At 36.7% G+C, this 14,670-nt stretch overlaps 1 protein-coding gene across 1 annotated transcript in view; it reads right to left on the reverse strand.

Annotated features, from left to right (window-relative positions):
* Nucleotides 1-402: 402 nt before the first annotated feature.
* Nucleotides 403-14,670, reverse strand: part of LOC149541087 (SKP1-like protein 1A) — a 43,224-nt gene continuing 28,956 nt past the window's right edge. The window contains exons 5-7 of the mRNA XM_089799812.1: nt 2,158-2,261; nt 1,788-1,856; nt 403-665 (exon numbers count right to left, since the gene is read on the reverse strand). Of these exons, the coding sequence (XP_089655938.1) occupies nt 508-665; nt 1,788-1,842 (213 nt within the window). The 5' untranslated portion in view covers nt 1,843-1,856; nt 2,158-2,261 and the 3' untranslated portion in view covers nt 403-507. The remainder of the gene's footprint in view (nt 666-1,787; nt 1,857-2,157; nt 2,262-14,670) is intronic.

A 14,670-nucleotide genomic window follows, 5' to 3' on the forward strand; every position in this document is an offset into this window, starting at 1 on the left:
TTCATGACTTCACTGTACTGAAGGGACAACAATACCATGACATTTCCATAATACTTAAATGAACAAATATTTGCCTAAAGATTCTACTTATTACTCATGCTATTCTAAGTGGGCTCAGTGTGAGTTGTAACATTATCAACAGTAACACCGTCTGAAGGGATGTGGTATATGTTAAAAGGATTATTAAGCTAAAATTTACAAATATTTTGCTGCAATGACTTGTAACTGTATATCCTACATCTTTTAATGCCTTTGCTTAAAATGTTGTCCACGAGTCACCTAAAACTGAATACGTTTAGTACAACATAAATCCGGAAAACTAGATAGATAACAACCATCAAATATCCAAATTCTTAAAGATCAACAAGTCATTGAAAAAACTTTGCCAAAAACCATACTCTCTAAAGCAACTTCCATCTGACATTTAGATTTATTGGAAAGTTGTCATTCTTTGTGTTAAACATCTTCCTGAATCCAGATTTAGTGGTAAGCCCATTCATTTCCGTGTCAGACCTGCTCGTCTTCTTCAGCAGTGAAGTCATTTTTAAAGTTAAACATCCTGCAGATCTCTTTTGTCGTTTTGCCCAGAATCACTCTAGTTATAGTTTCAATTCCCGCCACACTTACAAAAATTATGTCCCCAAGATTCTTTATATTCAAATAGCCTGCAACTCGCCAACAACAAAGAATGTTCAACAAGGTCATCATTTCCAACATATACTTATAAGGAATTAAAACTTTACCAAAAATATATTAATAAATAGACAGCTAAAACTGATTTAACAATTAAACCTATCCATATAAAATATACTCAACATACATGTGCATTTTATTAGCATTTTGAATATATAAAATATGATTGATGGTCTTTTGGAAATGGATTTACCAAAGAAAACAAACCACATGCTACACACTCATTCAAAGTACTTCAAATGTTGGTCTTACTCTGAAAGAGATCTGCTTGATGTACCCTAAGACAATACCCTTTTTAAAAGGTAGCAACAAAGTTTGTTTTTCATAACCCTAACTTTTTTCAAACAATCTAATAAAACTTCAAATTTCATGGACAATAGAACAAATTGCTTCGAAATTTTGGGACAGCCAAATAGACTGGCTCAAACTTTATAAAATAAAAAGCTTCAAATTTATATAAATTTTCTAAAACGCTGAGCATACATCAAAAATTGTAAAGTTTCTACAAATTCTGATCAACCAAAACTCATATAATGTCTTTACTCTTGCTGAAGATGGTCTCTAAATATACCAGACCATATATTACGTGTTCTTGGAGTATGATGTATTATTCTGAAAATGTTTTTATCCCTGCTATAAATCGCATAAGGCAGAAATGCTAGAGGAGCAGACTTATTGTATTTGTGTGTACTCTCTTTCCACATTCTTACCTTTCTTTATAGCAAACCCAAGGGACATGTCCTTACAAAGGACATGACCCTTTCTATCTTGGCCCTCCATAAGATACATTAAATTACCAAGATTGGCGTCTCCATTTGTTTGACTAACAGTTAGTTAAACTAACTACATTTAGGCAGTTAACATACTAAGAGAATGTTTCCAAATGGATTGCGATCTGCATTATAATTTAGTATATCTTAAAGGCCAATTCACTAAAAGAAATTCCATGCATTACCAGATTTGTTTGATCTGAAGAAATGTTCATTATATTATCAGAGTTACTCATAGGTTTAACAAAAATAACTTTTGAACACCGTAATAAGGGGGCAGTGGACAAGCAGAAGTAATAAGGGGGCATTGGAAATCATAGATACCAGTAGAAGTTTGTAAACGGTAGCCGGATTCATCTTCACGAACTCCTGATCCCATTTTTTAACATCATCCTGTGTAATGAGAGTCTTTCTGTCAGCGATTATGCCAACTTCCACATGATATGTAGATTTATTATAAAAATTAATTGTCCCTATAAACCAAGATAAGGAACTTACAAGTGATTTTAGAATAACAGAGTAATCTTGCCTATAAACCAAGAGATAGTTGTAGTCTAAATAATCCATGAGAAAAATGTAATAGTAGTGATTTTAGAATAATATAGTATAATCCTTGAGATAATTGTAGTCTAATTATTACACAGACTACAAGTAGATATGAAGCATACTGCAAGTAGATAAAAAACATACTTACCTTTTGCTAAATAGAAATCAGAATCTAGTCCAATGTTGTTTTATGTGCTATTAATGTTGCACGAAATCTTCTAACTTCTATGCTGTTAATGTTTCATCAAATTTCTGCAAAACAAAATATGGCAAATAGTCACCATAAATAGTGTAGAAGCATTTTCAGTCATTAACTGCTAAGTACACCCTTGTCAATGAAATAAAGCATGTTGCCTTCTTTATATGTTGTTCAACTATGCACAACCTTATAATGGTGTATGCCTGTATTTTTATACTAAGTAACGTATATCTAGAGATGCAAACTAACAGCCAACCATCACAAGAGCAAATGAATGCTACATTAAAACTGAGGGTAGGCCAAGAATGTGGGAAACATAAAGCTAATTAAAAGCTAAGAAATCAAAATAAGAGACAGGTGGCACTGGCCAATAGGTGTTGGAGTCTCGTGAGTTGCACTAACAACATGAGAAACCCCTCAAGAGTGAGACCTGCCATAGAGGAGAACAACTAACATCTCAAAAAGACTCATGGTGACAATGGGGGATCTGCAACATACACCAATGGTGTACCAAGGGGTGCACAACATGGAAATTGTATGTCACAACAAAGATAATAGTGCCGCGAAGAATAAAATTGACAGCTTGAGCAATCTACAGAGGCCACATGATCCTATAAAATAAGAGCTCCAACCATGAAGCAATATGGCGAGAATTTGACATAGCTGATGTCCATCTTGCATTGCAGTTTTGACCATTAATAATACAAATACAAAAACATGTCACTGCAAAGATCCAAATTCATACACAGATAAACTTATCAGAACATATCCCAGAGCAAATGATCTTTTTTTTGCCATAAAGTGAAAAAGGATATATCTATCAATTTGGTCACATAATTTCAATTAGACTTTCACATAAAAAAATGAACTAAGTTTTACATGTAACTTTTTCTGTAAGTGTCATCAAAACAAAATAACCAAGTAAATCCTCCTGGTATATTACCAATTTTAAAAGTAACTAACTCAACAAACATAGGAAAAATGCAAGGTTGACGCTGGTCAAATTGTCTGTACATATCCATGTGACACGACCGAATTACAAAGATATACAAAGTGAAATAGCATGTCACTACTATTGTCTATTCATTATAGAAACCTGAATAGGTTCAACCATTTCATGCAGTCATAGCATAAACAATGGCATTTCCATAAGAGATCTAATCAATAGATAAGCATCTGGCAGTGAACACTAAAAGAGAAGTTAACTAATCTGCAAGATGTTGAGCTTTCAATCAGGAAAAGCTTTGATGAAAACGGAAAACGATAATGTTTGTAGAGGAACCTAACATACTTGGGATTAAATATATGATTCCTACAGAGGTTTGTAGTAGCCACATCAACAAAAATCCTCACACAAAAGAGGAATGACATCCGAAAATCATCTTTAGTAAGTGATGTACATGGGACTAATTTCTCAACATACTATTTCAAGAAGCCAATATGGCATTCTCTTTTTTCCCCAAATGGCTCTTCAAGTTCATGCTCATGCATTTCATGTTTCCTGTCTCTACCCGTAAAGATAAGATTGTTATTTTCATGATTTAAAAAATAATAGTTTATTAGATATTTTAAAAATTGAAGTCATAATTGAATCAGGTATTATCATTTTTTACCAACTTGCTAACAAAAGATGAATAGTAATAAATCTGGATGATAACAACAGTCACTCAAATTTTTTGCTAGAATTTATTGCAATTTCAATGACTGGAAATGGAACAATAAAAAAACTTCTGAAAAATATACCATTTTTGTAGAAAGCACAATAATATTAATGTCAACAAATGTAAAGGCATATAAGAAATCAATTGAATTTACAAGGCAGTGAGTGATAAATACTTTGGGACAAGGGAAGAGAAATCGTCTAACCAAACAGCTAGTAAATTATAGGGTTTGTATTCAAAAGCATCTGTTTTCAGCATCTCCCCTCTTCACAAGAGTATGCATGTGAATGGAAGAAACTAACTAAAATCATCAGTCCTAAAGAGCAAATCTAACAGATAACATGACCAACGCCAAGAAAAGATGTACATGAGATCGAAGGCTGCATCACCTTCTTGGGTAATGGGAGGCAAGACCAAACCTAGGACCTCCTTACTATCTTGCTCGATCCCTCCTTTAGTTCAATAGGGGGTGCCTCCTCCTTTAGTAAAACCTTTCCCTCCTAATTCTGTCATCCTACTTATAACCTTAATAGATACTTATATGAAATAACACTTGTAGAGAAACTTCTTAAAATAGATTATTCAGTACTCTAAGTCTTTCTATTTGAGGAAAAATACAATCCGTTTATAAACCGTAAAGAGCAGTGAGCACAAACGAACAAACAATCTGTGTAATATTAGATAGCTAAAATTGGAAAGATACACATATTGCAAGTTGAAGATTGGTGAGGATTATTATATTTCAAGTGTAGGAATTTATAGTGGCAGAACAAGTGTATATCTATATTGCATATTAAGTTGGGCGTGCCATCTAGTGGAAACTCAAAATGATTGGTGCAAAATGGTTTACAAGGTGGGGCAACTTGGGATTGTTGGCTTTGTACATTACTAATTAGAGATGCATGGGGCCTCATTTGACAGTTCAACTAAGCGGGCTTCTTCTCGGATCCAGTGAGCGACAAATGAATTTGTTTGCATACGTGAATATCTATCAAATGTGAAGGTTGGATATATATGCAGTCCATCAAGCTCCTTATCTCTTGAAATTGTTGTGAAGGTGAGCCCTTGGCGGTCGATGTTGCCAACGTCAACTATAGCACGTTGTAATGTTAGTCTTTGTGCTTTGTGCATGGTCAAAGCCCATGCCATTTTCAGTGGTATCTGTCGATGAAGCCAGCGGCTCAACGGTATTATGGGAACGCCGTTTGTTGTATTGTGGTTCCATGGGGACCATGTATAGTTCTTGAAGCGAACAACAATGAAAAGGGGCAGTTGTGGTGGCATCTGACCAGTCTTGTAAACTATTGCTCTGACTTGTCCAAGTGCTCTGTTGACAAGGCCTATGGCAACCCACAGATTGCCAAGACAACATTACCTCTTGCCTGTTACATAAAAGTATCTTTGAATCTAATTGTTCATCCTCTATATCTGATGTTGTAGAACCCCTGAGTTGTTCTACTAACAGGTACTGTTGAAGATACTAACATCTATTTATTGTGTAATGATACCTTTTCATTTGTGGCAAATAGGTGGGTAGATGCTGCGAAAGTCGAGCATTCTGCAAAGCTCAAGGAGGAGTTCAATCTTGTTATTAGTAGATGCCAATTCTCATTTATGGGTTGTGCATTTCATAGTTTTGCCAAAAGGTTCCAAAAACTTACCTGTGCATTGCCTTCTCCACTTTGTCAGAATATTTCTATGAGAGTTATAATTGTGTTGAGGTTGTGCCAAAGGGTTCCTCCATAAGATGTCGATGCATACATTGGGATGTCTTTAACTGGCGGTAATTGTGCGAAGTCACCAAATAATATCACCGACCGGCCTCCAGGATTTTTCTCTGACATGGAAATGCCTCGCATAACCACTTGTCAATTTTTTCCATAAGAATTTCAATCCTACAAACCTCATTTCATAGAATGTATTGGATGTTACACATTGATTCTTGGAATGAACCAAGTGTCTGGCCTTGTAATGACTGCATTTCTATAATTTGGTATGTGGAGGGCCAAATGAATTGTTGATACATGTATATTAAATGCAGCTACTTCTATAGGTGCAAGGAGAAGGAGGGGTGCTTGGTTGTTCAAAACAACTTTTATAAGTGTGTTTTTTATGCATTTGATCAATTGGGATTTTCCTTTTCTTGTTTTGCCTTGGATAATCATCCATAATGGTGGAACAGTTGTGTTGGAATGTGCATGAGAGGCAATGAGGTCATTCACCTTTCTTTGCCTTAGCGAGAGAGTGGATTCCATATTTTGCCAAGGATCATGTGGAGGTTGAAACATTTCCTTGTTGTAGTAAATAAAGGATGTAGCAATGGTCTCTTCTGATGGGCTGACTTGAGCTTCTCTCCAGTCATGGTTTATATCTATGCTACATTGGTTGAGCATGTCAAGCTCGTTAACATGGATAGGTTCACCTAGTTGTAAACTGGAAAAATTACTTGCCATTCATTGTGGGTATCTTTTGCCATATAGTATGTCCCTATCAAAGGACTATTTCCTTCATCCTCTTCTGCTGTCTTTGTAGATGGTCAGTGTACATGCCATGGACTGTACAAATGTCTGAATTTTGCCCAGTGTGCTATGAATTTGGCATCAAAGCTGCCAATGTCTGCCCCAATGTTGCGAAATGGGTAATACAACATTAGTTTTGTCCAACAAGAATGTAGAGAATGATTTGTCCTCTATAGGAAGGATCGTAGTGAATTGTGGAGATACCCATACGATTACCTTTTTGGGTCATTCCTTCAATTGGCTGGTTTTAGGGGATGCCTTATAAGACCACTTTTGTGTTACCTCCAGAAGAAATAATGATTCAAGTTGTGTAGGTCGTGCCATGTGTTGGTTCCCAATACTGCAGATTGGAAATCCAAGAGCCTATCACTTCTCCGATAAGACCTCTCAATCGGTTCTAGCCAACGAACGGGAATACTTCTCAATTCCCCTACACTTCAAGCTTTGCTACACCTAGGTGGGTAAACCTTCTCCTCGAACATTGACTGTCTAGTTCAAGGCTTTTCTATAGTGAATTTAAGCTTTGGAGTTCTTCAGCTGCCAAGGTCCTTGAACTTGATCAAAATGAAACTGAATACTAGATAATGGTTGAATGTACTATTAAGTTGAATAATAGTTAATTTGATGCTTGTAGGAAGGAAATTATAGATTTTCTAACTTCAATAATAAAAAAACCAGTGCCTCTACTCATCCGGGCAATAGAGTCAACTTCAGTAAATTTTCATGTACAACTTCATAAAGTTCATAGTCACTTATATTATTAACAATTAAATCATCAAGATGCGACAGACCAAATATTATGCAATCTTAAATTAGTCCAGGTTGAATTTTAACTCCTCTGGTAGAGAGACAAACTGGACATAGATGCTGAAACAATTAAATATTTCACACTATTTGTTATGATCAAATTTAAATGCTAGATGACCATGTCCACTTATCCGATATTTAAATTGTATATAGAATTTTAGAAAATAATTAACAAGGACGATTTGTAGAAGTTGATGAAAGTCAACTTCATAGTGCACCAAGATCACTTGCATGCAAATAATCTGTTGAAGAGAAATCGAAGAAGGAACAAGAGCTTGAAGCAACTCAAAAAAGTGAAAAAATATATTAGAACAATGAGAAAATGAAATTTTTTATACAAAATGTTATGAAATAACAATAGGAGAGCTTGAATATAAAGGCCTCGAGGAAACTTCTAGAACAAGCTAGAAGGTGCTAAGAGATAAGCATGACAACTAAGCATATGTCCACGAAAAGTGGATTACCCTCCAAGTAGGTGAAAGAATAAGTATGACAAGGTGTTTGACAACACGTACACAAACTTCTATGTTGTCAACAAGTCAACACGTAAAAGGATGCTAACTCCTAGGTGATAACTAATGTCTAATGCATTTAACCTAAGTAAACTTAAGTAAAAGCATAAATAATAATTAATAATTATTTACTCTAACACCCCCCCTTAAGCACAACTTAGGGAAATGCACTTAAGCTCACAACAGCTAAGATGAAATGTAGAATGGGTCTCGACAACAAAGCCATGTTCGGTACCCATGAACAAATGCATAAAAAATGCAATGCAATCTCTATAAACTGGAGATAAAGGAGAAAATCCAGTGGGAAAAACCCCTCTTCAAAAAGAGATAGCAGAAAACCTAGTGAAGGACTGAAGGAACCTCCAATTAGAGGAATGTCCTAGAAAATAGGAACAAGAAGATCATGAAGAACATCACTGAAGCATGAAGAAGTTGCAAACTCTATCAAAATGAAGTTGTTGATCTAAAGAACCTCCATAGAAAAACAAGGCATGAACTGAGAGTGTCTATATGGTAGATGATCCATCTCCCTGAAATGCATAAGTAGCCAGCCACTGCAATCGTCTAGTATATAGGATCAGATACTAAATACATAGCTCAGTCTATCAAACCATCGAACCAAGGAAGCATTAGAAACAACAGAATAACCCCCTCTTAAGCAGACGGGATGAGGTGACAGGCAATTGAAAAAGTGGGCCCAAGGGCTCTGTAGAAAGAACCACGAATAGCAAGAGAGAGTGAGAGGTACAAACATCTATAAAGGCACGTGTCACTGACACATCATGGGAAAAAATGGAAGAGGGCACAAAAGCGACATACAACCATGGCACTTTATGAAATAGTGTGAGTACGACTGTCTCAAAACAACATTCATGAACCCAAAATGCAAGAGTGGCATTTGATCTCAGTGTGTTTGCATAAAGATGCTTACAAATGATATCAACAATGATCAAAAAGGGAAAAAAGATGATACAATAGATATTACAGCCCAAAAGAAAAGAGCCCATGCCATGAAAACGATCCTCAAACCTGGAACACCTAAGATATCCACCATAGAGAAAAAATGCCAAAAGCATGATAGAAAGAGCATGGGGCAGAATTTAAAAGAAATGACAGCATTTCTAAAAAGTAGACAGAACCAAGTTTCCAAAAATATAACATGTTTAAAAAACGGAGATGGGACGCACAAGATTTGCTTGCCTGAGTGAAAAATAGAACATCTGACTTTGACTACAAAAATAGGCAACAAAACTATATCAAAACTAAAAAATACCTGCATCAATGTCTCCATCTTAGAACCAGCTTTTCGAAACTTCTTTCGAATTGAAAAAATACCTCTATATGCTCAAGTTTTGGCCAAAAAATCGCAAGTAAGTCAAAAAGGACCCTAAAGGAGAGGTAGGATGTTGATGCAGTGCTGACGTCAACATTTCACCTATTTAAATTTGATGGCCAAGGGGCCGTCGTGGCAAAAAAAGGACTGCCATGCCGCATCCACTTGGCAGGTTTGTTGAGGTGGCACTGATGACTAGGCGGCCACATGGCAGGGGCCAACGTGCCACCTGTGCCACGTGGCACGTGCTGGAGTGACCATGTGTGCATAGCGGGCGTTGGCAATGAGGTGGTCGTAGCAGTGGTGGTTGGGCGGCTACAGCCAACTGTGGTGGCCACAGCGGTGGCACTGTCGGGAGGGTGGCGGCGGTGCCCGGGCTAAGTGTTGGTTGTGCGGTGGTGGCCACGCTACCACACAATTTTTTTTTAAGAAACCGCATCCGTACGATCCATAGGACCTCCCAGATAAAAAATTTTTGCCTCCCGCAGCAATTTTGTCCAAAATGGACAAATTTTATATGAATCCTAACTATAACGAACCTTCTGAACTCAATGACAGCGTCCGTTTAGGCCCAAAGTGCCCCGAAAAATCATTCCTCCCTCTGATTGAAGAAAAAAATCACAAGCAAACTGGGGTTTGTGTCTCCAAATCGCGGCTTCAAAAATCCTTCAACCAGGAAGCAGCAGGGAGGCTCTAATACCATGTAGAAGTTGATGAAAGCCAACTTCACAGTGCGCAAAGATCACCTGCATGCAAATAACCTGCTGAAGAGAAACCGAAGAAGGAACAAGAGCTTGAAGCAACTCAACAAAGTGAGAAAATATATTGCAACAATGAGAAAATGAAATTGCTATACAATATATTATGAAATTACAATAGGAGAGCCCAAATATAAAAGCCTCAAGGAAGCTTCTAGAACAAGCTAAAAGGTGCTAGGAGATAAGCATGACCACTAAGCATACGTCCACGAAAAGTGGATTAACCTCCAAGTAGGTGAAAGGATAAGTATGACAAGGTGTTGAAAACACGTACACAAACTTTTGTGCTGTCAACAAGTCAATACATAAAAGGGTGCTAACTCCTAGGTGATAACTAATGTCTAATACATTTAACCTAAGTAAACTTAAGTAAAAGCGTAAATAATAATTAATAATTATTTAAGTTCTAACATGATTCGCTTGCAGTTTAAATCTCCATGCCTTTAATAATAAACAAAGAACATTTTATTTTATTATTAAAATAAAATAATAAAATTTTTATAACAAAGTCATAATAAACTCCTTATCCCTCCGTACAGTAAAATAAATATAAAATACTTCTCCAAGGTAAATATGAATGTTTTTTTAATAGGTGTATATGTTTTTATGTTTCCAAAATATTCTTCATATATATACACTTTTACAAAAAGAGATTGTGACTTTTAACGTAAAGAGTCATATCTTTTGGAAACTAACCAAGAATCTTTTAATGAAATTAAACTTGCACATAATATAATTATATTAGTCCTTATTAGCCACGGTGAAGAGATGTATTCCTTCAAATTAAAATGATGGCTCCACACAATACTCTGCCGTCAGACGACAGATATTATCCTCTTTATCCTTCACTGCATAGATAGATAGATAGATAAAATTTTAACGTCCACGAGGCCAAAAATAGCCTATGGGACAGCAAGACAACTCAAGCAGACTTAAGTAGCGTTGTTCGCCTCTTGTGTAGACTAATGATGAGCCCCCCCAATTGCTCAATGTACTCTTCGTTGAACAGGTTATGCCAAGAACTGTCACATATAGTATCCGCAAACTTATCCCTGCTATCCTTGTAGGCCTCACATTCTAGAATAAAGTGCTGTTCAGTTTCCACTTTCCCAGAATTGCAAAATCTGCAAATTCTCTCTTCCCAAGCCTCCTTTGGCCTCTTCCAACGCCCGGTCTCACAACGAAGTTGGTGAGAGTTGGTTCTCAGCTGAGCAATAAGAATTTTAGCTCTCCAAGAAATGTTGGCTCCTATGTACACTTTTTCGAGTTGATCACAAGTGGGGTTGAACTCATTTATATAATATAGTTTCTTCCTCCCAATCTCGCTTCCCCAATTTCTCTTGTAGAATTTCTCCATAACAAAGACCTTTATTTCTTTATTACTTGTGGGGCACATATTGAAATGAATATTCCATTTACTCATCCACTTGATGTTTTGTTGCATCCATGTCCTTTTTCGCTTACATAGTGTGTCACTAAAGACAACTTTCGGCCATCTATCCTCTTCCATTTTTTCGATTCTTTTTAGATAGCTTAAAAGGCGAACCATAGCAAGTGCCTCAATAGGCGCAGCCCCCATTTCACTTAGCATGATGTCATATGGAACAGTGCTTTTAATTTTAAACTTGCTTGTAATCAAGCGCTTTTGGATTCCTTCGATTTGTTTCCATTGTGCTATAGTAGTGCTGCTGGCCCATAATTCACACCCATAAAGAACAACTGGCAGCACAAGAAGACCAAACAAGGTTTGAATAGTTTTCCAATCCCACAACTCCGCTTCACGGCACCTATTCTGAAGAGCGTAGAAAGCCTTCCATCCACCTAATGTCCTTTTATACCTGCAGCTAGACCAGCTTAGTTTTTTGTTGAAATCGATGCCAAGGTATTTATATTCCGCAACTTCTTCGAGAACACTTCCATTGTAATAAAATTCATGTTGATGCTGTTTTTTATTATTAGAGAAAATCATAACCTTGGTTTTGTTGATATTGACTTGCATCCCCACCATTCTACAAAAGCGCTCAAGAGAAGATAGATGGTCATTCGCTATTCTGCATATTTGTATTTTGCAATTTATCGGATAGTGAATTTATCTACTCCTGTATCTTGCCAAACGTTTTAGGCCTTTTCAATTCATCGGAATTGGTCTTTCATTGGGCATATGATATGCGACTATGTGTATTTGGAAGGAATTGCATATGCATCGTGAATTATTAATACGACAAAATACATTCTCGAACATGGTTTGGAATTTAACGCTTTCAAATCTCGTTACACAGCAACCATTTGTGTTTGGTGTTCCTCTATTTATTACTATTACTACTATCTTATATCATATTCAATAATTTAATGATAGTATTTGTTATTGTTATTTCTCCTTGGTCAAATGCTGAATTTCAAACCCGTGTCTTTGACGGCAACATGTAGGAAGGATTTTTCCTAAAACATGAACGATACCTCTTTGATTCTGAAAAAACTTCAATCTTAGCCATGGACAACACATGTTAACATGGGATATGAATCGATGGCAATTATTAGCAATTAGTTGTCTCAATTTCTTCATATCTTCAATGTGCGGGACCAGAAGATGAGATTCAGGCACGTTAACTGATAAGAATTGGTGGTATTGTGTATGGAAAACCAACTCAGTAGCCACGATATCTATGACTCTTCATGTAGAATACCGAAATCACTTCATGGTATTAATGTGTTATGACAGGATTAGCATCTTCTTGTCACGAAACGTCTAAACTGTTGATTGTCACATGATTCCCCAATTATAGACCTGTGCTCGATGGATTTGTTCAGAAACCATGAGCCACTTGTTAATGTGCTATGACAAATCAGTTGCAAATCTTTATACAAAAATTCCTTTCACATTTTCCATTATGATACCATGTGATTGGTGATACTTCAATTTGAATGCATATTATAGCAGGCAATATTTGGTAGGCAACTCGGTTGCACGTAAGAGCCTTCTGTTGTTACATGAAGAATGAGAAAAACTGGGGTACTCACATGAAACGTTGTAGACATAGAGAATATCTATTCACAACTTAGAAGTTTTATATGCACCATTGTTGGAGATACTTGATCATAAAGTCTTATACTAAGTCAACATGTTCATGGTCAAAGCTAGTTATATCTTTACTTCACATTAATGGTAGTTTTATGTTTCATTTGTGTGTGGAATGATTAGGAGTTTGCTCATCGCAGGTCTTCAAAGTATCAATATAATACATTTCATTTCTGACTTGTCACCATCTCTAACAAAAATATATTATACTCGCTAGTTGTCAGAATGCAGGGGCATATAGAAACACCTTCAAGTTCTTGGCATTGATTTGTAACAATTTTTTGTTCAAATGGAGACTAGAATTTTGGGCTCCATCACCATGTATACATCAATATGGTGTACAGACATGCTTGTGTTTGTCGAGGAAATGGAAATGTGGTCGGTCAGTTACCTGTGTACATTAAGATTTACAAATTTCCTGCTACATAGGGAGAGGGGCAACTTCAATAGTAAGTGGCAGGTTTCCTAGGCACCAATGTCTCTTTCAACTAATGTGTCAGTTAGCATCTTGCGGAATGCATTTGAAGCTGGTTTATCAGATGCAAGGGTTGTGGAGATGCGAGATAGCATTGAGTGGTATGTCTCAGACTTTTACTCTGCTTTTGCAGCATATTTTGCAATATATTTTAGGACTACATTTATTAATAGAACAAGTCGGCAGTCTACATTGGCTCTCCAAATAGATAAAATTGATGCATTGCGGAGATTGATACGGTCATCATTGCGTGTCGGATTGACCTTTTCTTGTCTGTTTGCACTAATAGAGATGTCTAAACTGGTTTGCACTATCCATGGGGCTTTATATCGACAAACCATAGCAGCCTGCTTTTTCCAAAGGCAAGTTTGTGTTGTGCACTTTGTATGTCATTGGACACAATTGACTAATAAAGCGTAATCATTGAAGGTGTCACTTGTTAAAATTGAGTCAGTGTATAGTAGGCAAGGGTCATCTGTTGGCGAGAGGGGTATCGCTTCCTTTCTTTGTTCGGCAGTCCTCAAGTTCTATGTATAGAAATAGTTGACAATGTATTTGACTACATTCTCCACTACTTGTGCATTATTCCAATCAAGTTTCTCAAAGTTTAAGGTGCCAAGAAGCCAAATGATCCATGGATATGTGCAGACCCTCTATGTTGTCATTCGTACCAATAGTTCGTAACTCCCAAGAGCTTTTCGAGGACCTCTCGAAATGTGGTAAATCTGTAGTGCATGTATAGAGCAGTGAGATGTGGGTTTTGTACTATGTTTTATAGCCTTCATGAGCTTGTTGCATGATGGCACAATGGTGTTGTTGAGGGAATGATGTTGTGCAAGTCGGCCTATTTTGTATCTGTTGCACTCAATGTGATAAATAGTGTTGGACAACCAAGTTGTATAACCATATCAGACAACTCACCTCGTCTTTGATTCCAAAAAAGCCTTGTTCCATGGATCTTTGAGAGGTAAAATGGATAAGTTGTTCTGCAAGTTTTTCATTTGGTAGGTCCTTTAGCCTTTGACGAAGGTCTGCAATAGTTGTAGACTAGGTTCAATGCCTCATGAGTAAGTTTAGCAGAAAGTATCTGAATCGAGGGTGTTGGCCAAGTTGATTATCATGATACCGAATAAGATGCACAACATATTCATGGAGGTGCACTTCCTTTAATCATCACCTTTGGGAAACAATGTAGGAAATGCCATTGCAAATAAGCCTTTTGTGGTATACTCATTTATTGGTTATGGTGAAATGGTTGGCCACTGTATTTTAGGGATTGATTGGCATGTTCCTAATTGTAGCAGGGATCTCACTACTGCAA

This window comes from Cupressus sempervirens, chromosome 9, assembly GCF_028749045.1.
Source record: "Cupressus sempervirens isolate cs-2001-9-10 chromosome 9, ASM2874904v1, whole genome shotgun sequence".
NCBI classification, from domain to species: Eukaryota; Viridiplantae; Streptophyta; class Pinopsida; order Cupressales; family Cupressaceae; genus Cupressus; species Cupressus sempervirens.